At 30.8% G+C, this 24,783-nt stretch overlaps 2 protein-coding genes across 5 annotated transcripts; both read left to right on the forward strand.

Moving 5' to 3' along the window:
- Positions 1-1,270: 1,270 nt before the first annotated feature.
- Positions 1,271-8,453, forward strand: LOC126681097 (uncharacterized). 4 transcript variants are annotated; one of them, XM_056105756.1, is made up of 9 exons: positions 1,271-1,667; positions 2,966-3,009; positions 3,191-3,465; positions 4,521-5,113; positions 5,623-5,962; positions 6,314-6,575; positions 6,682-6,774; positions 7,206-7,658; positions 7,976-8,453. In XM_056105756.1, the coding sequence occupies exons 1-9, from the start codon at positions 1,478-1,480 to the stop codon at positions 8,315-8,317; spliced, it is 2,592 nt and encodes an 863-aa protein (XP_055961731.1). In that variant the 5' UTR covers positions 1,271-1,477; the 3' UTR covers positions 8,318-8,453. The 4 variants fall into 4 exon arrangements, with proteins under 4 accessions (XP_055961731.1, XP_055961732.1, XP_050232433.1 ...); XM_056105757.1 differs by having other exon boundaries at positions 4,524-5,113; XM_050376476.2 differs by having other exon boundaries at positions 1,272-1,667; positions 6,685-6,774.
- Positions 8,454-16,269: 7,816 nt separating this feature from the next.
- Positions 16,270-17,824, forward strand: LOC126679906 (protein BIG GRAIN 1-like A). The gene has a single exon (XM_050374927.1). It carries the CDS (start codon positions 16,536-16,538, stop codon positions 17,727-17,729), a length of 1,194 nt encoding a protein of 397 aa, XP_050230884.1. The 5' UTR covers positions 16,270-16,535; the 3' UTR covers positions 17,730-17,824.
- Positions 17,825-24,783: the final 6,959 nt, after the last annotated feature.

Consider the following 24,783-nt stretch of genomic DNA (forward strand, 5'->3'; position numbering starts at 1 on the left):
GATCTTCATCTTCATTTAGATCCTAAAGAGATAGATTCACAACCTCACCATTTTTTAGATCTACAAAAATTTGAATTGAAAGTTCAAACAAACACTAAATGTTCTTGAGGATCTAAAAAATATAAACAAATGAGGATATAAAATACCTTATTATTTCTTTAAAGATGAACAAAATAAAGACCCAAACCAAAACTAAAATTTTAATAATGATTTATTGAAAAAAATAGTAGATCGATAATAATAAGTATTATGGGCGGACCCTTAAAAAAATGAAGAAGATGAGAGTTTTTCTAGAGAGAAGGGAGAGAAAATTTTTTTAGAGAGAGAAGTCTTGTCCTACCCTCTTCTTTTGTTCACTACATGTTGAAGATGTTATGTTCTCCTAACTAAAATTTATTAATCAAAGTGAGAAATGTAAAGAAAGATAAATAATTTCTCAATAATGAGGACCGAATAATTTCAAAATCAATTGATAGATTAGTGCAAAACCAATTATCTATAATTCAAATATAATTAAATGTACAAATTCAAACTTAATTTTTAAAAATTGATAAAAGTAAACGCCAGTTGTTATTTCCACCATTACTAAAGAAAAACATAAAATGATTATAGACTGACATTTTTTTTTATCAATGTTCAAAGTCTAGTGTCACCATAACAATTACATACGCCAAGTTCAAACCAAAATAAAATTACTCAAACTTTTATGTGTATGCTAAATTTGGATACTAAATATGAGGCACGAACTGGGTTCGAGCATGATTTAATTTTACATTAAACATGTCAAGCACGGTTGAGCTTGACCAGAGGTCATCCAAACTCAATCCATGCTAAAACTTGTTGTCGAGCGATTTGCTATGTTATACATCATAGTGAGGAAAAAATCAAACTCTCGCGTATCATTTTTTGTATTTTCATTGAATCCGTTAATCCAAGTAAAACTTGCAATGCAAACAAACTAATTTAAATATGTTTGTTTCTCCATTTTTGATGCCAACTGTTTAAAAGTGGAAAAAAGTTCAAATATTCCATCCATATTACTTCATATGTCAAATTTTTAACGGTAAGAAGGCAATGTGAATTAATATGAAATAATATAAAGGACATATTTAAACTTTCCTACTTCAATATGAACAAATGATTTTAATCGAAATAAAAAACAGAAAAATATACTAAACATAGCAATTTAAAAAAGTTAGGGTATAAATAAAAAAAGTGGAAAAGTTGAGGTACTTATAGAGAATTAAGCCTAATAAATCAATTGAGTGGGTACTGGTTGAAACGTTTTCAAAACCCTGGCTGCTGAGCAAAAGCCGTTCTCTCGTCTCCTCGACTCTGTGTTCTTCATAAATGCAAACCCTAAATGAAATTTAATTAATACCCTTTTTCAAGATCATTACGCATAACAAAACCCATCTCTTAATTTTTAATTTTGTTCCCTGTGTTATTGATTGATTGTGTTCATCTTCATCGAGAGATGGTCGCTCCCGTTAGTACGAGTAACAATAATAGTAATACGACGACGCATACACTGTCTGCTAGAGTGAGAAAAACTATACAATCAATTAAAGAAATTGTGGGGAATTTCTCTGATAATGATATCTATATGGCCCTTAAAGAAACTAATATGGATCCTAATGAAACTACACAAAAATTGCTTACTCAAGGTCAGTTTTTTCTTAAAATTTCTGTTATTTATATGCCTATTTTTATGAGCTTTCTTTTGTTTTTAATGCTTGCATTGTGGGTATTTTGAGTAATTGTTGTTTGTGTTTTTATTTCTTTATTTGGATTTTTGAAGGGTTTTGGGTTTTAGACTTGTATTTTAATGTTTTGCTTGAAGGTATTTTTTCTGGTCAATATAAAGTGCAATGCTTATGACCTAGATAGCACGGACACGGTTATGGGGAAACTGGACTCTTGGACACGGCGTAATGGTGTTATTTTAAGGTTTCTTATGTGAAAAATGAAGTTTCGTGTTTGAAACGTCAAGTGTCTGAATTGGAAACATTTCCGAAACGGGAGACAGCTGATTGAATGAATTTGTCCTTGTCACCTAGGTTATGACCTTTGTATATGTTAGTTGATATTTGTATCCTGCTCTTTGTTTTGATTTTGATAATTAAGTGATCAATGCTTAATCCCTGTCAAAGAGCCCTGAATATGTTATCTTTAAGGCGTAATTATTACCTATAATGTTCCTTAGTATATACTTTATGTTGATATTATGTTGCATCCGGATATATTCATAATTTTGGTTCTTTTTCTGGTTATAAATGAAATAAAGTCCAACTGTGACTGTTTTATGTTTGTTGCGTTAGAGGTTCTTGTTTCCTTATTTGTCTTTGCAATTCTATATACTGAATTGGTAGGATAGCATATTTTATCATCCCTTTTGGTGCAATTAGTGATATTCTAATGGTATTTGGAGGCGTTTGAGAAGCTTTGGAGTGTAGGACTTTTGTGGGTTTGTGTGTGATCTCGTAATTCTTGTGTGCAATGCCTAAATTAGTGTTTCTATTGCCTGAAGTTCTATTTATTATTTATCTTGTAATTCTGATTTCTGTTAAAGGGGCACTTGGGCCTCAGTAAAGCTCTGGAATCTATTTTCCATGTACATGATCACACTTGCATTTTACTCGATTGCGTGCTGCATACTAGCTGTTTCTTACATTCTTTTTTTCTTCCCTCCCAAGTGGTATATTTCTTCGTCATGAAAGGCCATCATTCTTGTTAGCTGAGCTGAGCTGTCTTACTTTGTGGCTTTTTGTTATTCTGTGTTGCATTTGTCTTTCTATTGTATTATCTTTATAATTGTGTATGGAGGAACAAACTTTTCAATGTATTGATATTTTTCTTAAGCTGTAATTACACCCTAGCTGGCCTGGTTGTTTTTTAGATGGTAGTTTTTGATTTGTGTAAGTATAGTTTTTATAGCAAGCTTATTGTTGTTGATTTTTGCTAGATCCATTTCATGAGGTGAAGAGAAAAAGAGATAAGAAGAAAGAGGTATACCCTTGTGTAGTATTAATTTCTTTCCATTTGGTTGCACCCTCCATTTTCTTTTTCTCTTTTTTTAAGTTGCTAATAGGTGTTAGTAGTTTAAGACTATTTTTATGTTAAGATTCCTGTTCCTTTTGCTTGGAAAGCACTTACACTTATCTAACATTTTGAATTGATATGCTTATAGCCTCAGAGTATGGCTTACAGGGGTTCTGTGGATTCAAGACAAAATTCTGAGAATAAAAGCCAAGGAACAAAATTTCGTACATTTTCTGATCGCAGTTCTCGGCAAGGAGGCTACACTCGTGCTTCTGTACCTGGGAATGCAGGATTCAATAAAGAGTTTCGTATTGTGAGGGACAATAGAGTTAATCTTAATACAACAGAGGTGCCAAAGCCTGCATCGCAGCAAGGTCCAGTATCAAATGATGAGAAGGGCTTTGTGGTTGCTACTGAAAAGAGGTAAAATTGTTCGGTTTTCTCATTGTTTCCCTACATTTTTTTGTTCGTATTTGTTGGTTGACACAAACGTATTGGTTGTTTTAATCTTAATGTTTCGTATGTAATTGATGTATTATTCAAATTAGACAGGTTAACTCCAATAATAGTGAGTCTATGTTATTATTTTCAGTTTATGACCCTTTTGATTGAGGGGCTGCATGTAGTTTGCATTATATGCAAAGGATATATTAAATTTAATTTGGTCTTTTATTGGATTCGGACTTTTGATTGAGGGGCTGCATATAGCTGTGGGCTGCAGAATGTTTGAGCTATCTTGCACTTGGTTGAAGTCACGTTTCATAATTTTTCCAATAGTGAAGCCCATTTTGGTATGGAATATCGAGGTTCACTTCTCATTGCATAACCCAAATAGACATAATTTATTTAAATTCAGATGGACTTTATATTTTGACTTTGAGTAGACTTTGGGTAATTAGTGTTTTGAATGAAAATAGAGAGGACGATGAAACAAAGAAAAAGAGGAAACCTTACTGTATTTGTTGGGTGTTATAGTGAGTGTATGTTATTACTTTCAGTTTATGACTCATTTTGATTGAGGGACTGCTGAGGTTTGCATTATATGTAAGGAGAAACTGAATCTAATTTGGACTTTTGATCGAGGGGCTGCATACAGCTGTAGGCTACAGAATGTGCGAGCTACACTGGACTTGGTTGAAGTCATACTCGATTTTTGTTTTCAATAGAGAAGCCCATTTTTGGTATGGAATATCGTGATTCTGCTTCTCATTGGACCCAAATAGACTTAATTTATTTAAATTCATCTTGACTTTTTATTTTGAGAAGACATTGGGTAACTAGTGTTTTGAAGATGAAAATAGAGAGAACGGTGAAACTAAAAAAATGAGGGAATCTTATTGTATGTTTTGGGTGTTTCTAATTACATTAAAGTAATATATTGGTTTTCTTTTTGATAAGTTGTTTTTTCTTCTTTGCAGTGCAAAATTGCATTGATTTTATAGTATAACCACATAAAAAATGGTCATTGTTTCCTTCAGCAGCTCATCAGGAACATCAGGCAATGTAAAGCACTCTGGTATGCGGAGTTCATCTCAAGCTTCTAATGGGCCTACTGATTCACAATCTAGACATACTAGAGATGCCAACCCATACTTTGCAGACAGGAAAGTAGTAGTTGAGGAAAAGCAGCCTGTTGGGCCCAGTGCAACTTCACGCGTACATGCAATGAAACCCAGTTCTCAACATCATTCTGCAACACTGGCATCAAACAATTCTGTTGTTGGATTATATTCTTCTTCAACGGATCCTGTTCACGTGCCATCTCCTGAATCTAGATCGTCAGCTGCAGTTGGAGCTATTAAGCGTGAAGTCGGGGTGGTTGGTGGTCGCAGGCAGTCCTCTGAAAATTCTGTAAAAAATTCTTCTGCTTCTAGCAATTCCGTGTCAAATGTTATGAGAAAGGATGGTTCATTGCCGGAATCATTTCGACCTTTTCTTACAATTTCCAAGACCGATCAAGTTAATCAACCTGCTCCAACTGAATCTGCTATACACAATATTTCCTCTGCCAGGCCGTTCTTAGGCAATCAGTATGGCAGGCCGCATCAAAATACTGCAGGTCATCAGAAAGGTAATGCTTCTGGTGCAATTTTTCTGTTAGCCTTTTTGTTTTTTGTTTTTTTCGCATGAAGGTGAGTGTCCTTTGGAAGGGCATATGCATATAAAATGCATATCACTTGATCACTTTACAGTTACCTTGTTAAAGTTATTATCTATTTGTTTAATTGAGGTCACTCTCCCTTGTTTGTTTGCTCCTTGTACCAGTACATAGAAATATTACTCACATTCTCTTCATGTTTGGTGGTGTTTTTATTAATACCTAGAAAATTGCAATTTCTTAAAGAGTAAAGCATCCATTCTTACCGTTTCTGATTGGAAATTAAAGTCAAATTTCATTGCCTGCCTATCTTTGATGAGATAAAATTTTGCAGCATTTTGCCATTTTAAACTTCTTGCATAGTGTTCATGTAGTTGAAGTGAAAATGTGTAGGGCAGGTAGTGCATAGGTCGGAGAGGTTGGGGAAGCGGGAAGAGGCCTGATTAGGGCATAACTAAACTGACCATAATCTGTTTATGCAGCTGCTCAGCATAACAAGGAGTGGAAACCAAAATCGAGCCAGAAATCTAGTCTTAGTAGCCCCGGAGTGATTGGAACGCCGACAAAATCTAGTTCTCCTCATTCTGATAAACTTAAGGACTTGGAATCGGATGAAACTGATATTCAGGATAAGCTTTTACGTGTGAACATTCATGAAAATCAGAATGTGATCATAGCCGAACATATTAGAGTCCCTGAAACTGATAGGTGCAGGCTGACGTTTGGCAGTTTTGGGGTAGAGCTCGATTCTTCCAGGAATGTTCCATCCGGGTCTCAAGCAGCTGGAGTTGCAGACGATCCCAAAGCAGAATCTTCTGCAAGGTTTGTGTTTTAATTTTGTGTCAAATTATAGATAATTTTTTTAGAACTGATGGCCTTGTAAGGTTGGAGAAGAAAAAGGAAAGCGGAGATGAGTAAAATTTCAAAGAGATGAAATAGATATTATAGGATAAAGTAAATTGTAAAAGGTACATGCCAGTTTGAGAGAGTCAAAACAAATGTTGATCGTTTTGATTGAAATGGGAATTGATATGAGCCCTGTGAATTATGCATATGTATGCTATAATATGTTTGCATAACTATATAATTGTGGTTAGACACCACCACTAAATGAATGAGAATGTTAAGCTAGTGTTCATTTTATATGCACTAAAATTGGAACAATATTTGCAGTTTATCATCATCTGTGCCAGAGTCTTCCGGTGATGACGCTTCTGGCAGCAAGCAGGTAGAGTTACTTGGTGAACAGGTTAGAAATTCTGGGTCTGATTCTCCAGCATCAGGTGCGATGTCGGAGAATCAATCACCTGATAAGTCGCCAAGTCCTCCAGATCTGGACAATTATCCTGACATTGGCGTAGTTCGAAATAGTAGTCCATTTGCTCCTTCAGAGTCGCAACATCAGCACAATGTTCCTGAATTACCAAGTTTTTCGGTCAGTTGCATATAATTGCTATTTTTTTATCCTTGTGAAGCCGATTTGTCCCTTATTTTGCATACTTATTCCTACATAACTGATTTGTTGTATGTTGGTGTGTAAGCAGACATATGATCCCCAGACCGGCTATGATATGACATATTTCAGACCTTCCATTGATGAAACTGTACGAGGGCAGGGTCTTCTGTCACATGAGGTAAATTTATAAGCCATTGTAATGTTTTAGTTGTGTGTGATATCATGTATTACTATACTCTATTCTTTCTCTTGAAAATGTATACGTGGGGAAGATGGATCACTAGTTCTTCTAATGTCTTTGCTGTGAATAGGTAAAGAGTATCTATAAGATTGGTGGACTTTCTTTTGTAAATCTTTAGGTTACCTGTTTTATGGATAATTTATCATTACAATATTGATTTCTTGGGGGAAGTTAGAAATGGATATTAGCTTGTGTAGTGATCTATAAGGATGGCGTTTAGCTCGTCTGAATCATAAAAAGTATAGCTGTTTGTGGTTCTGGCAGGTTCTGTTGTAAAAGACTTAGTAAGATTTGTTCATTACTAATCAGAGACATTGTTTTATGTCATTATGGGTTTCATTCAAATTCATTGTATTTCATGGCTGCAGGCCTTAAACTCTCATGCTGTCAACAGCATGCCAACTTCATCAATACCCATGTTACAACAGCAGCATCAACCACAAATGGCCCAGATGTATCCACAAGTTCATCTTTCACATTATGCCAATCTTATGCCATATCGTCAGTTCCTTTCTCCACTTTATGTTCCGCCCATGGCTATGCCCGGTTATTCAAGCAATCCTGCATATGCACATCCGTCAAATGGCAGCAGTTACGTGCTGATGCCTGGAGGTAGTTCCCATATTAGTGCAAATGGCCTCAAGTATGGAATCCAGCAGTTTAAGCCAGTTCCTGGCAGCAATCCATCTGGGTTTGGAAATTTCAGTAGTCCAAGTGGGTATGCCATCAATGCTCCTGGTGTTGTTGGAGGTGCAACTGGTCTTGAAGATTCATCTCGGATGAAGTATAAAGATGGGAATCTCTATGTCACCAATCCGCAGGTATACCTTTAATTATCTAAATATTGATACTGTTGGTTTAGTTTCCTGCTGGACCTCAGCTGTTTAGAATATTGCATCTGTTGTTTGGCTAGTCAGCTCTATTTCAATTTTCATCCACTTCCAAATTGGACATTATTTATATTTGTTCCCATGTATCGATGTCTGTAAAATGAGCGCCACATGGTGGACAATTTTAACCATATGCAAGTATTTAACATGACGCTGTGTGCTCTTCAAGTGAATTGAGATATTAATTGGTTTATGGTCAACTAAATTTGTCTTATGCTAATTGCGATTTACATTGCATCAATTTGTAGGCTGAGACATCTGAAATTTGGGTTCAGAATCCCAGGGAGCTTCCGGGTATGCAATCCGCTCAATATTACAACATGCCTGGGCAATCACCTCATGCTGCTTACATGGCATCCCACACTGGCCATGCTTCCTTCAATGCAGCTGCTGCGCAATCTTCACACATGCAATTTTCGGGATTATATCCTCCGCCTCCAACTCCCGGCGCAATAGCAAATCCACATCATTTGGGGCCTGTCATGGGTGGTAATGTCGGAGTTGGGGTTGCACCAGGCGCACCTGGGGCTCAGGTTGGTGCCTATCAGCAGCAGCAATTGGGTCATCTCAACTGGACTACAAACTTTTGAAAAGTAAATGTCAATCTAACCCCTTACTTGGAAGGGATTGAAGTAGTTATAGAAAGCTCTTAGTTTTCTCTATGAAATGAGTAACTCACATAATCTTTTTTCTATTCAATGCATATCCAATGTTTCAATTTCTTCATTTTCTCTACAATTGCATGCTGAGCTACTGACTTTTTATTCTTACAGTACTATAAGTGCTTCTTGAGTGCAGGTGCAGGAAATTGGCATGAGTTTTGTAAAATTTCCGGCAGTAGTGCCCCCATATGCAAAAATAGCTAATTTCACCTCAAATGCATATAATAGTTTTTGAAATCAGATTCTGCGTCGTCCAATGTTTTGTCCTGTAAGCCTCATTTTCACCCTTTACTTTTTTTTGTTCGCTTTATATGGTATGCAAGAGACAAAGAATGTTTCTTTTTCGTTCGTGTTTTCTTTAATCAGAGTAGTAGTAAGGGAAAAAGAGGCATTATTGTTTGTGTCTTGGCTCTCTTTAGAGGTCTGTCTAGATGCTTTCTTCCTCGGGATCGCCACATAATTTGCTTTTCATGTTTCATGCTCTTGCACAAGCACAACTCATCAGTCGTCAGGTTCATCCCCACCAATCCTTACTTTACTTAAAGCATGTACAGCAGGTACTTTTATCCGTTTGAAAACCTTCTTTGTTGATCGCCTTTGATCTTGTGTTTGAAGATACTGATTATTTCAAGACAGTAGGATCATTTTTCATCCACAAACTTGTGTGGCAGGGTCATTAAGGTTCAAGTTTATTCATTAAGATTAAACAGAATCAAAAGTTTATAATTTCAGATCAAATGAATCCGATGTGATTTTAATTGATCAAATTGAATCTAGTTAATTTTGCAACTTATGTTTGTGGATATTCTTCACTCGGTATTTCAATCCCAGCTCTTTGGTGAGAAGCCAAAGGATGGCCTATAAAATAAAGAAACTCGGGTCCCTCAAGGTGCCGTGTAAAGAGTAAATTTTTTATGCATAGTCAAAAAATAGACGTTATACTCAAATTAAAAATTCAGATTTGAATATTTTCTTTAACGAAGAGGAATTTTTATTATGTCATCAAACACGATTAGTCTAACACGAAAGAATTGCAAGGTAGGGTTGAGATTAATGTGTATGTGCCATAAACGAATCAACTTGTTTATGACACGATTTAAAATTACAATTTGTTTTGATTTGATTTGAATGGATGCATGAGCCTGTGATCTGACAGAGTTCTTGTTCATGACATTATAGTGGTTGTGGTCCTAAGGTTTCTTTCTTAGCATGATCTTTTCGATTTGTCTTTTTCTGATTAATACTAAAATGTGTAGTTCGTGCAACATTTCAATTCTTTCGCCTAAATTTCAGCATCTTTGAAGGGCAACTTGGTTTTTGTAGTGAAGCCATTATTAGTTTCAGAAAGAAAATAAGATTGGCCATTGGCCGATGCATTGATGGTTCTGAAAAAGAAAAAATATTAGGGTTCAGAAAAGATACTACAATGAAAGCTCCTTGTGCTAAATACATTTCGGAATAATACTTTTATTTTTCAAGATTTACAACTAAGCATTTATGAAATTTTTTTCATCATGATTCATGATCCTTGGTGGGGAAAAGAAGAACTTGTGAATAGTTGTGAGTTGTCCACCATGAGATCACTGTTGCTGTCTCATTATTAATGTGTAAAAGATCATTATACAGCGATTTCAAAACTGCCATTTCCATTCTTAAGGCGCTCTCCTGACTTAAATGAAGTCGCAGGTTTCGAACTATGTATGCAGCCGTTTAAAATTTGAGGTGAGAATCCGCCTTCCGCAAGGATTGTGCACTACTCGAGTGGAGAAAAAAATGCCTTGTTGAGATTCATCGAGAACACCTCATATACACTATACTAAAATAGAGGTCATTGTGATTTTGCTAGTTTAGCATGGTCAAGACTCAATACATGAAGATGGCCCAAAGTAATTTAGGGTTTCAATTGAAGCTAGAGGTGAGTCATGACCTACTGTTTGGAATGGAGACACAAGAAAATATTGATGCAAGCATGTTCCTCCATATCATAACCAAAGTTGTAGGCTAGGGCATAAGGCATGCACCCATTTATTTGCAATTGATTATATATACTTTTTAATTGTATTTTACATTCATTGTGGAAGCCATCAAATATGCATTTTGGTGACTAATTGGGCGACCCATAGTTTCATGAGCAATCAAATCAAGCAACACTATTTGTTGCCTTCCAAGTCTATATCTTAATTATATTTTTGTATGCCCATATTGATTTTCTTTTCCTTTATCTTCCATTAGAGAAAAATCCAAACATTGAGAGATGGAGAAGCTGAAATTATTAATGAACGTGTTAAACAGGTTAAACACGTGATATAATATGTCATTTTTTAATAAACGCGTCAGGCAGTTCGACACGTGTTAATTCGTTAAATAAACTTTCCGTATTTAAATAGACATTTTAATACGATTAATTAAACAGATCGCATCCGAATTTGATAAATTTTTATATATTTTTAAATAAATATACGCTGCGCTTATAACACGACGATACGAATTATCACCCTTAATAAATAGAAATGTGCTGGGGAACAAAGAATTATGATGTGTCAAATCTGATATTTGTGGGTTGATAGTCAGTCTACAATACATCCACCAAAGGGTATTTTTTTTTTGGATACCTTGTTATATGGGATGATGGTAGTGGAGAAATGGGTAAGTAACTTTATTTTGGTTAGGGTTTTGTCAAATGTAGAAATTAAGGTGGATTTTGGGTCCCCAAATTTGTCATTTCCATGATCTGATTGGAATCTCTCATCTTTCATACAATTCCATACATTTCTCTCTTCATCTGAATGGAATCTCTTAACCTCTTTTAACAAATTAAACTAATCCTCTTAATAGATTCCCAGTTTTCTTTTCTTTTATTTTTCATGTCATTCTCTTATTAAAGCATCACTTTATATGTTAATTTGGTGTCGTTATATTATTTTTGCTATTTTAATTTCGTTCAACTAAATCAATATAATCTATGAAGAACCTAGCTTTAGCGGTGAATATACTTTGGTTCAGTTCGGTTTTGTTTAACAAATTTTAAAATCAAACCATATTTTAAAGGGAAAAATAAAAATCAAACTGCACCAAATATTTATATGATTATTTTAAAGATTGGTTTTCGGTCGGATTGGTTAACCAATAGTAAAAACCAAATCAAAATTAAAAATCATATTTTTTTTATAATTTAAAACCGAATCAAAGCCTTCCAAATATTTCATAAAGTAAGTACAGAGTTCGATCCCCGACTTATGTTGATTTCTATTTAGGGTTAAATACATATTATGTCATTATTTTTAGCGTGTTTTATAGTTACACAATGAATTCTAAATTTTGTCAATACATAGTTATCAATCTTTTATAATTCGAAATATTAAGCTATTTTTTGATGAATTGCTGATGTGAGAACTAGAAAATACATTATTGTAGCAGCCAATCCATCATTCTTTTATTGGAAAAATTGTTTGATGTTATGAATTCTAAAAAAAAAATCGCGTCTCACGTTAAATTATAAATTCCGTATTATAATCGTGAAACACGCTAAGTGTTTTTTTTTCCTCCAATTAACCCTTCTATCTAACATATACTTACCGGATCCAAATTTTACAAAATAAAATGTATTTAAATTGTAACGCGATGTTCTTTGTGGACACTTTTAAATATAGCGTAAACTTTATCTATCACTATTTCAGTGACAAAATCGTCTTCAATATTGGAAAACATTCCGACCCGCACATTCTCGATGGAATCAATCCCCGGAAATTCATCGGCGAATCTATTTTCGGAAGATACGTTTCTCCTATTTCGACGTAAAAATCCGTCAATAATCCAGTAAATTATAGCAGTGTTATAAATTAACCCCAATGTCTCATTTCATATCTAGTTTAATCATAATAAAGGTCGAGCCTAAACGATCAATATTAATATTTTAGATCATATGTTAATATATTATATAGTTTGCAATGACTAAGTTGTGTGTGTTTGAAGCAAGTTTATAACAAAAGATAAGGAAATGATGAAGAAGATGAAGATGAAGATGGGGTTGCACACGCACGTTTCCTCTATTGCAAACCTTTTTTTTTTTTTGCTAAACTAAATCACATTTTCCACTTTTTAGCACACAAATTCTCTTCCCCTATTCCTTTTTTTAATATATATATTACTCATCAAATCAAATCACATCATTAACTTAATCTCACTATTTTTTTAAAACAAATTTAATAGTCTCTATCTACGGATAATTATTAATTAAATGGAGTCACATTTTGATATTCTTTTGCTCTTTATTATAGTTTCCTAGCTGCTTCTTCTTCATAAAGTTTACGAGCCACGAGTGTAATCATTGTGCAAATATTTAAGCATCATCCTCCACTAAATATATATATGTTTCTCTTGCTTAGGTAGGGCTCATAAATAAAATTGACAACTTATATTTCCTTTAAACAAAAATTTGAAATATAATCCAAAAGCGCTTTATTATTATAAGGCAAAGTATTGTTTATATTTACAATTTTAATCATTTTATTAAATATATTTTTAAAATATATTTTAGATATTATAATTTATTAATATTGTGAATTGGGACAAATATATCCAACTATCTATTTAAATCTTTTTTAGGTATATAATTTTTATTTGAACCAATATAACTCTTCTTAAACTGAGATTAAACATCAATTGTGTAAAATAATCATTCCTGAAATTAAAAATTTATAAATATAAATTTCAAAAATAAATATAATTTTGGGTTTGGATATATTTGTCATGATTCACAAAATTGACAGATCAAAATATCCAAATTATATTTTAAAAATTTATTTGATAAAATAATCAAAATTGTGGATATAAAAAATCATTTTGCCTTATTATTATTACAGTTTTATGTTAGATATATTTTTTATTTTTTTATTAATATTGTATTTTTTTCTCTATATGTTATATTTTCCAAAAAATTGCTATTACTTTAAACATAATTTTAGAACAATTATTAGTAAAGTTAAATAAAAAATTATATTTTTTGTGTAAAACTCAATGCTTATTCTAAAATGAAAAAAGGAAAGAATAATAAAATTACATGTTACTTTATTTTTCGAGACAATTACATGTTAATTAAACAAACTTGAGTGACTGTTATCCGCAATTGAGATGAAGTGGTAAGAGGTTATTTTTTTAATAGAATTAATGTTATAAAAATTCACCAACTTTACACATTTTTTTTTATTTTAATCACGCAGTTTAAATCTGCTCATTTTCATGCACGAACTATATTTTTTCTCAAATTCATGCACGGTGCTGAGGTGTCACGGCTCTATTGGTGTTATTCGCTGAGGTGAAGATCATTTTACACCAATGAATGAGTGCCATCTCAATGTGCATGAATTTGAGAAAAAGTGGTAGTTCCTACATGAAAATGAAAAAATTTAAACTGCGTATAAAGTTCGTGATTTTTTTTATATAAACCCTTTTTCATAAGATGTTTCAGTTTTAAATTTTGGTTATGGAACAGTTTTAAAAATATTGTGGAGACAGAGTTGAACAGTAGCTATAGATTTTGAATGATTTAAAATAAATTATTACTATAATTTTTTTAATACCGACATTAATGTAAGAGTTTACTATGCAAATCTAAAATATGTATTGGAAGAAGAAAAACTGGATTGTAGAATGATTACAAAACCAACCATATGATTACTGTATCTGCAACTCAAGCTGAGTTGAAAACAGTTAAATTGTTCTATGACAAAAAAAAAAAAAAAAAACAGTTAAATTGTTAGAAAGTACTAGCTAAAAAGATACACATACTCATCGATTTGGAGTACTACAGCTAAAGTTTAAACACTGATAATGATTACCATGAGATTAATTAACATCTTAATTTATTTTTCTATTGGACTATAAACTATTATAAAGACAATTGTGCACCCATACTTACTGCACAATAATCATATTTTATTTTAACTCATTCTGTTTTTTTTTTTGCATTGGATCCCTCCATTTTTATGTATTAGCTTAGAGGTGCTATGCTTTTAATTTATAGACATTAACTTTTTCCGTCGTAAAAAAATCAATTAAGAAACTTAATTCAATCAAAATAAAAGTATACATTTTTCGATAATATAAAATAAAATAATAACCTATTCCAATCATAGTGATGGTGCATGAGTTTATTATGGTGCATGAGCTTACTTCTATAATGGAAGGGACCTAATGCTTACGAAATAAAAAATGTAAAGACTCAATATTAATAAAAATATAGGAATTTAATCTAAAAAGTTGATAAGTACAAGGACTCAAATATATATTTTGCCTAATCTTTAATCACAAACTATAATTAATGTTCTTAATTGGTCAATTAAATTGTTTATATTTGGCGTTTTGTTGCTTCCATGTTCATTTTCTGTTCACCATATCAAATGCATAATTATAATCCTTGATTTGCCATCCACATGGGCAACAACAAAGGTAACATTTTATTCTAATAAACAAAAGAATTCACCAATCAAGTTGGTAATTAGTTCTATCATTATCATCATTATTTTTTATTTTTTAATCCATCCCATACTCTCCTCATTTTTTTAAATATTTATTTATACATTAATTAATGTTCAAATATAGATATATTTACCACTGCCCATTTAGTCAACCCATTTCAACAAACTTTTTGTTGTGTTCCAAAAAAACAAAAACAAAATATTCATCTCAAACAAACCCAAATAAGGAAAGAAAAATTTAAAATGGGGAAAATATAATTGATTTTTTTTGAACTGTTTGTTGGGAATTTAACAAAAAAAATAGCAGCATTATTGCTGTTAATTTGATTGCTTGATGGTGTTATAAGTCAAAGCATCCAAGGAGCCGCATTAGTTGACTGTGTAAATTGTGAAAGATAACTTAACTTAATATTTTCAAAATAATTTAAAAAGTATTCTCATTCTAAGGAAAGTTAATTATTAGAAATTTCAAATTAAAGATATTCACATCAATTTAAATAAGTAATTTATCATTTTGATATAAAATTTTCTTTTTATTAATATTATTTATATTTTTATAGGGATTATTAAAAAAAATTCCAATGAAAGTAAATTTTTTTAAGCGATTTAAACACATCATTTAAAACTGCAATTCCACTTTTTATTACTATTTGTTATTTTTATTCAAAATTAATATTCCTTCACCATTTTTTGGTATTTTAATGAATAAAACTACACTAGATAAACAACGATAGACTGTAAAAGTGAAATTAATGGTAGGATAATATATTTAAAATATTAAAAAGGATATAAAGTTGAGTTTTTATTATGAATAACCCTAAAAAAATTAATAACCTATAGTGTAAAAATTATAATTCACATTAGCAATCAACCCACTAAATTTCTTTCTCTTTTTCCAAATGGAAGACAAAACAAAGAAAGAAGGAAGGATCTTATGCCAATTGATGTGAAGGGAGGCAAAGTGAAAAGGACAGTAAAATAATGATGCTAATTTAAGTAATTAAGATAAACTAAACACTATACTCCCTTGATTATTAATAATTAATTATGCCACATCACTCATTTTGCCAACCTGGCATTTGTTCCACGCTGGACCCTACTTGGCACAGCAGCGTACGCAAAAATCTCACCAAACTGACAAATTCGGTTCGATTCTATTCAATTTAACATTATAGAATAAAATATTAACAGTTCGGTTCAGTTTTAAGCAGAATTTTAATATAAACAGGAGTGAAATATAGACCGTACATAGCAAAAATTGACAGAATCGACTGGTTTGATTTGGATTATTTTTAAAAATTTAGTTGGATTTAATTTGAAAAAAATTAAAAAATTAGGTTCGGTTCGGTTTGAATCAAATGATGTGTATATGTGTATAAAAGCATATGCAAAGAAAGAAGAACAGAAAACTTTCTCTCTCTTTCTCTCGATCATCTTCTTCCTCTTCTAAAAATTCTTCATAGGCGTGGCTTTTACTTTTCATCATCAACAACCCATCAATGAACATGTCTCCTTTTTGTTCACTCAAAACACCAGTTTTCCAATCTGTTTTCTTGTCTTAATTTCTCGTTAATTCACTCTCGCATAATTATCACCGTCATAATTCTTGCTTCCACTAGTATTACCTCTAAATTCTCACTGTTCTTAAAATTTTCTACAAATTACAGTTGATGGATCATCAAAGAGAAAACCCGTCTTTCTCTTCGACTCTTCTCGACGCTATTTACCGTTCCATAGACGAATCAAACGGCGGTTCGCAAGCCGAAGAAGAGCTGTTTTTTAACAGAAAAACCATGAGGAGTAACAAGAAGCATATCAACAATGGTTTAAAGGATGACGGTGGTGAATATAAAGCGACGAGTTTGAAAAAAGCATGCATGATTCAGAAATGGATGGATGAGAAAGATAACTACGGAGGTGTTCGAAAGTCCACGGACAGCAATAAAAAGAGTTTTAATATTCATTCTGTGTTGCTTAACTCGAGCTCTAGCTCATCAGAATCGAGCTGCGGCGGCGGATTTTCGTCTTCGGAATGTGAATCAGTTTACGGTCTTAGTTCAAGATCGTCCTCGATTAATAATAGTTACACCATGCAAAGACCTAAGCCGATTCGGACAAGTGTTTCGGTTGATCATGATAGAGTTAATAATAATGTTTATGCACCGAAACAGAAGCACGAATCGTTGTCTTCATCAGCAGGAGGCAGTTTTGTCAAGACGAAATCAAGAGCGTTAAAAATATATGGCGATCTCAAGAAAGTTAAGCAGCCTATTTCTCCGGGGGGACGTCTTGCTAGCTTTCTCAACTCTATTTTCACTCCTGGAAATGCGAAAAACGCAAAAAAGGCGAAGTTTTCGTCCAATTCGCCTTCCGGGTTTGAGGAGAGGAAATTAAAATCCGAGCAAGCATCGACATGTTCTTCAGCTTCTTCATTTTCGAGGTCTTGCTTAAGCAAGACCCCGTCGTCTAGAGGAAATGGAGCGAAAAGATCGGTGAGGTTTTATCCGGTTAGTGTCATTGTCGACGAGGATTCGAGGCCTTGTGGGCATAAAAGTTTATATAACGGTACTGAAAATCAAGAAAGTACTAATGTTTTACGAAATTATCAGAAGAAAAATCAAGAAAAGCTTGATTTTTGCAATGGAAATGTTCGAGGACGGTATATTAATCAAGAGCGCGTCGAATTAGACGATGACGACGACGATAATGATGATGATGATGCAGCAAGTTATGCAAGTTCGGATTTGTTCGAATTAGATAATCTTTCCGCCATCGGAATTGAAAGGTATCGAGAAGAATTGCCGGTGTATGAAACAACTCATCTTCATACTAATCGAGCCATTGCTAATGGTTTAATTCTGTAATTTTAATAAAATTTTACTATAACTTTTTTAATATTAATGAATTAATAGTGTGGGGGTTTACATTAGAGAATAAGATTTCTCATTTTTATTTATTACTACTATTATTCTTTACCTTTATTTTAGCTTTTTGTAATTCTTTGTTTATATTTATTAAAGAAAAAAAAATCATGATCGAACATAGACAGATCTTCAAAGACAAGAATATTTAGTGGTAGGGGATCTTGAACGCACAGTATATATGCATGAAAAACTGTGTCTTTTTCCCTTTGTTAGTGATATTTTTCTTTTATGTTATAGTAATCAAGATACAAAATCTTACATAGATCCAGCTCACAGTCATAAATTAGATAATATAAATAATTGTATATTTTTTTTAAAATATCTGGTAATACAAAATTTGGTGAATATTATTATAATTTTAAATTTTAGTCTAGTGTTATCTTTTTAAAGAAGGTGAAAAAGAATGATTCTACAATCGTGTTCATACAAGAAAATTGGAGAAAAGGAAAGGGTAAAGAGAGTGAACAAGATGAGGTTAAAGCAAAGGCAGATTTTCTACCCTATTTTCCATGGCATGAAAAAGAAATAAATTCCTTTTGTTTAATATTTTAATTTCTTTATGAGAAGTGGGGTCCTTATTTGCTTCAAAATAACACTACCCTCCCTCAATATACACAACAAAGATCAGTCAAAAAAGTTAATCTTGATTTATTATAATATACCCTTCTCTCTTAACTTAAATAGAATTACGAATTTAAATAATATTTATGTATGCGGCCGTTTAAAATTTAAAGTTAAAATTTTATCTTTTAAAAGAAATATACCCGCATCAAAAGATTAGTTGATCTAAATAAGAAAGGTAAAAAAAAAATAGCTCATAAGTTCATATACTTTATACTATAGAAATAATTAATATATAAGAGCAAGTCCAATTAATTCATAAATTATTTGAAATGAAATTAAAGTATGTTCAAATTGGGTTAAATTTTAATGGAGCCCAGTTTAAATTTAACTTATTTGAATCAATCATAGAGTTAGATTTAAATATCAGGATATTTAGCTTAATAAGTTTACAAGCTAATCCAAGCTTGACTATTTTTTTCTTCATTATTGTACTAAATATTTTTAATAATATTTTATTTTTATACTAAAATATAATTTTTAAATATTTATATAAATAAAAAAAAAAACAAAACTGGTCGAGCTTGTCTTTATTTTACTATCAAGTTTGAACTCAAAGTTCTAATATATAATTTTATCAAATTCAAATTGAATTTTAAACTTTAGTTTTAGAGCCGAGTCAAATTTGAGTTGGATTAACTCGACTCGGTACGATGACATCCTAAAATGCATAAGTAACATTTCAAGAAGAAAAAAGAAAACTATCTTCACTAATTTGAAAAATATGTGGGATTATAAAGTTATATCTTGGCAGATTGTAAGAAAATTAAGAGGTAATGGCACTATTTAGATGGTGGTAAAACAAAATAAAAATGAGAAAAAAAAGGAGAAGAAGATAGATGAATGGTCCCTAAGAAGTAGACAAAAGGATCTAAACTTTGATCCTCTCAAACCTTGATGTCAATTTTGGTTGGCTTCTAAGGCATATAAGTTAATAAGCATGGGGTTTAATTACATATTTCCCACTAATATTATCAACCTGCCTAATTAGTAAAGTTTTTTTTCATAGTTCTGTCTCATTTACATCCAAATTACTAACTAGTGCTTCATTAGTGTTCAAAATAATTCAAGGGTACGGGTCTAAATTAAGTGTGGGGGCTCATTAAGCGCTATTGTTAAAAGAATGACACGTATTGGGAATTTATAATCAATTATTTTTGTTTTTAGATTTTCGACAAATAAATGAATTATTGTACTAATTTTCATATATATTCCTCACTTAATACATAAATTAATTATGACTGTATCTAAAGTATCGAGTTTGAATAGACTAATATTTTTTTTTTGACAAGGAATAGACTAATTAGTTAATGGAAGATTGATATGTAAATAAAAAAACAAACACTCTTTCAGTCTTCTTTTTTAAAAATATTTAATTTTATTTTTTGTTATATTTTGTTAATGGTGGTGAAATATTTCATAGAATTTATTTTAAGATGATTAAAAAAGATAAATACAAAATTTAATGTAAAAAAATATCAAAATTAAATTTTTTTTTTAAAAATAAATCAAAAAAAAAATTAAAATAAGCAATTGAACTAAAGTTAATATAGGTTTCATGAATGATGTGGTCTCAACTATGAATAGGTTCTTGCACTAGCTAGTATATTCCTCTTTCATCTATCCTTTAAATTTGGAAGAGTTGAACTTTTAAATTATAGGACCAGAATTGAAGATCATATATCAAATTGCAAAATGTCAAGAAAATACAACTTTAATTTAGGTTTTAAAGTCATATGTATATTCAAAATAGCTTCAGGATCACCATAGCCACTTGAAAAAGAGTCGGGAACTTACTTTTGCCACACACAAATTGAGGATATATTATATAACTTTTTATGGACTCAGTATTTGTAAACCAAATTAGTAGCAAATATTTTTAAAGAAATGATCATCACGTTCTTTAAATTTGAATGTGCGAGATAAATTAATGAATATTTAGTAATTTTAATTAATTATAAATAATATTTTGATTTTAAATTGACTATCAAATTTGGTTATTGCGGTTTCTGAACACATTTATTTTGTATAATTTAAAAATTAATTGATTTAAAATTAGAAAAAAAATTCAATTAACCAAAATTACTAAGTGTGAATTAATCAAGTCTAATATACAAATTCAGAGATTACGATGATTCTTTGCTCAATTACATTTGCAGAACACAATATTATTTTGTTTCATGGGTTGTCTCAACCAGACATTTTGTAACAAATTCTTGCAAAAAAAAAAATCTTTGAATCTCGAAAAATATTCAAAGGCACCTAAATAGACTTAAGGAAAATGGAGAAATTTTATATTTGAGGAGAACGATTATCTTTTTTCTAATATATTCTTTGATTAGAATGCGAATTTTATGTAGAATATAATCTACGAGGCGCTTAAAAAAATAAAGATGACGGCTGCAAAAACCGTCCACCTTGACCCTTGATTCCGGCTAGTAGAATGGTAACGAAGATATGAATTTTAAGAGAAATATAATGAATTAGCAAACACGTCAATAAAGGTTTAAAGAGGACCACCAAATCATAACAGTGTGATCTGCTGATTAAATTATCAAATAAACATGCTTAACTAACAAATATTAAACACCCAAGTTTAAAAAATAAATAAAAGGTTAGCTTAGAGTCTTAAACTGTAGGAAAAGAAAAGGCTACTCCTATAGTCAAAAGTGCTTTCTAGGTTATGAATATGGCTATAGGTTTACAAAATAATGTAATAGACGGGGGGCCATTACTATATAGTATATGTTAATTCAAATGAAAAGAAATCGATAATTGACAGAATATCTAGCTAATTTAATTAGTTATTGGAAAAATTACACCAAGGGTGTTTGAACTTTGTCATATTTTCTTTTTTGGCGTATGAACTTTTATTTCTTTCATTTAGGTGTTTACATTTTTTAAAACTTTATCTATTTTCCGATCACTTGATTACTAACAAAACTAAATATTATTTTTAAATTTGCTGATATATGATTCATCATTTGTGTGGGTGTGTGTATCATTACACAAATAATCATGATATTCTTTACTACTATCATATAAATTTGAGTAAAAATGAGAGTTTTTTTTTATTTTTATCATATTTGCGAACACTTAAAAACACTTATTTGATAGTACATTTTAAGAGGTTAAAACACTGATATGAAAAAAATAAAATTTTACACACTAAAATAGAAAATTTCAAAAAGTTTAGACACCATTGATGTTATTTTCCTTAATTAGTTAATTAGAAAAACATTATTAGTTTAGAAATTGCAATTTAAATAAAATTTAACTTTCTTAAGATTTGATTTGATCGATTTACCTTTATTAGTTAACCACTGATTTCATAATTTTTCCTACTTAATATTCAAAAATTAAATAAGGAATAATATACATTAATTCCCTATGGTTGGTGAAGTGGGAAGTTAGATAACAATGATGAGATTAATGGGGCAGTGGGTACGAGACCACCTACAATTGGAGGTTGACAAAAGTCTTTTTTGCACTATTAATTAACCCTAAGATCATGACCATAATCATCATCTAATAACATTTTTCTGTTTCTTCTTTTTGGGTTTGGCCGTCATACAATTTTAATTGCATTTACGTATTACACATATATAAAAATAAAATTAGTAAGTTTGCGGTTGGTTTCCTTGTATTTCAGTTAAAACCGATCTCATTTATAAGATATCAGTATAATGTTTGGAACAATTTTTTTTTATGATCTTCGAGTTTATGAGATGAGTTTATATAAGTTAAATTGGTCTGTTTTGAAAATGCACTCGTATATTTTTGGAGCGTATTGAAAACTACCGTAACAATATTTAAATCTAATATTTTATTGTCAATTTTAGTATATTTATATTTAGTATCTTTAAAATCTTTACGGTTACTTTTCATGTAATTTGAAAATAAGAACTTATAATCAGATTTGTTTTGGAGAATTATATACTGAATTTGTTTGATAAATCAAATTTAATCTATAAGAATCTCATTATAATTCTATGAAAAAAGACGACATTTTACTCTATTGTTTCTAGATTAATTGCTTTGTTATTGAAATGACAATATCGGATGGATATTTTTTTTATCATTTGAAAAGAATGAAGTGTTTATAGAAGAATTTAATTCCGCAGTTTTAACAAAAGATCATACAAACACATTTGAGTTAAAACTCATCGGCATATGTAGAGCGAATAGTTAAACAATCACAATTTCTCTAATAAAAACAAAATGTAGTTTTCATAAACTTAATTATAATGTACATACGCCAAGTGTTGGAGGGGTACGCATTGTCACTTACCAACCATGCATGCACACTACTATACATAAATGGCATTTGCACCCAACGAACCAGCTTAATTATGTGGCAATTTGCCGGTTGTAGACCAATTTTGATTAGGGTTTAAGCGTACGTACACCACAATTTAACATATTATTGGATCAATTCACTTTATGATTGTCCATAAACAAGGGTGCATTATGGGTCTACGTTAATGCAAATACTTTGTCGTTTTAGCACCATTTGTCTCATGAAACGAGAGGCTTAACCCTTAAAATCTAGCTGTTAGGGTTTGCTAACCTTGTTTTTCAATTAATCAGATATAATTAGATTGGACAAAGCTAATGAGCATAAGCTGTCCAGGGTTTTGTGTCCATATCTGAAAATAATGTGTATCTATTTGGTGGGTTTTCGAAAAATATATTTTTATTACATGCTTATCTTATATATATGTTTTGTCGATTATAAAACACATTTTTAGATGCCATTTGTATGGATCGAGTTGATTTGGATGAAAGAAATGGCGATAGATATCAGAAGTGGGGAGACTTGGAAAATCATTACTTGATATTGAACCAACCGATAAAAAAACTTAAATATTGGATGGTTATGACATACAACAATAAAAAAATATGTTTTCAAATTAAATAACTCAAAATAGTAAAAATAAGATTAAATGAATTCAGTATATACAAATATGATACAATTGATAAATATATTTTTTGCAAAAAAATTTGATAGGTTAGTCATGTAAAAAAATTTTGATAGGTTAGTCCGATATTTTGACATTTTGAATCAATTATAATTAAGAAAAATAAATTATCTAATCAATAAAAATAAAATACAATTCAGCATCTTAATTTTGGGTTTTCTAAATTGAAGCTAAACATTACACCCCACATCCCAATTTTTTCAAACTATTCATCTTATAGCTCTGTGCCGTTTTAGGCTTTTTTTCCAGGAAAAAAAGACAATATCGTTTTGACCATTTTAAATGATTAAAATGACATTCGACAAAACACGCTTGGACTATAAAATGCTAAAATGAAAAGTTGATAAATTTTCATATATAATTTCTTGAAAAATTATGGATTTGTTTCAATTATAAACTAATTCATCATAAAAATAAATTTATCCTTTTTATTTGTTGCTCTTATAATTGCTATAAAATGTAAAATTATTAGAACTAACTATTGAATACTTTTATCCAAGGTATTTAACAAATTGTCTATTACTATAATTTTAGATATATAAATTTATTTTTCCTAACGATTATTAACAAATTATAACTTTATGTGTATATATATTAGTACATAAGCTGTGTATGAACTCAAGAGTTATTATTTCTAACTTCTAGCATTTCCATCTTGACTATTCAGCTAAAACTTATTTGAGATCGTATGCATAATTCTAAACAAATGCTTCTTCAAAATATATTCACCATATAACAACAATCAATATTTTAATTTTATGATTAATTTTTATTGTTATATCTAAATTTTTAATTTTGTATCATTTCAATATATTCAGACATTAAATTTGTAATAATTAATATTTCCGTCCTATTACAAAAGAAAAATTATAATAAATTTATTTATATGTATTTTCATAATATTTAATATATCAAATTTGTTTACCTGTTGCTATTATTTTCTAATCGATTTTTTAATTTCTACATAATTTATAAATGATATAAACAAAAATAAACAGAAATAATTAAACATAACGAGTTTATAACAGCACGTGATGCACTGCACCTCTCCGCCTGTCCCACTCTTGTCGCGCATGCACACGTGTGCTCCTTCTCCTCCTCAACAATATTATTGCATAAAATTATTCCTCATGGTCTGCCCACTTATGGGAACAAAAAAAACGCCCCCCCACCAGAAAAATTTCTAGAATTGATATTTTTTAAATATTTTGTAATAATATACAAACATTTTATTTATTTTAAAATAATTATAAAAATTAAAATTATATTTGTTCATTCAAATTAATTAAATTTCAACTAGCATTTCATATATGATTCACGCCATTACACATTCTAAAAATTAAAAGATAGAAAGTCTAATAACAAAAAAATAAATAATAAAATAGTGTTAA

This window comes from Mercurialis annua, linkage group LG5 (assembly GCF_937616625.2).
Source record: "Mercurialis annua linkage group LG5, ddMerAnnu1.2, whole genome shotgun sequence".
NCBI lineage: Eukaryota > Viridiplantae > Streptophyta > Magnoliopsida > Malpighiales > Euphorbiaceae > Mercurialis > Mercurialis annua.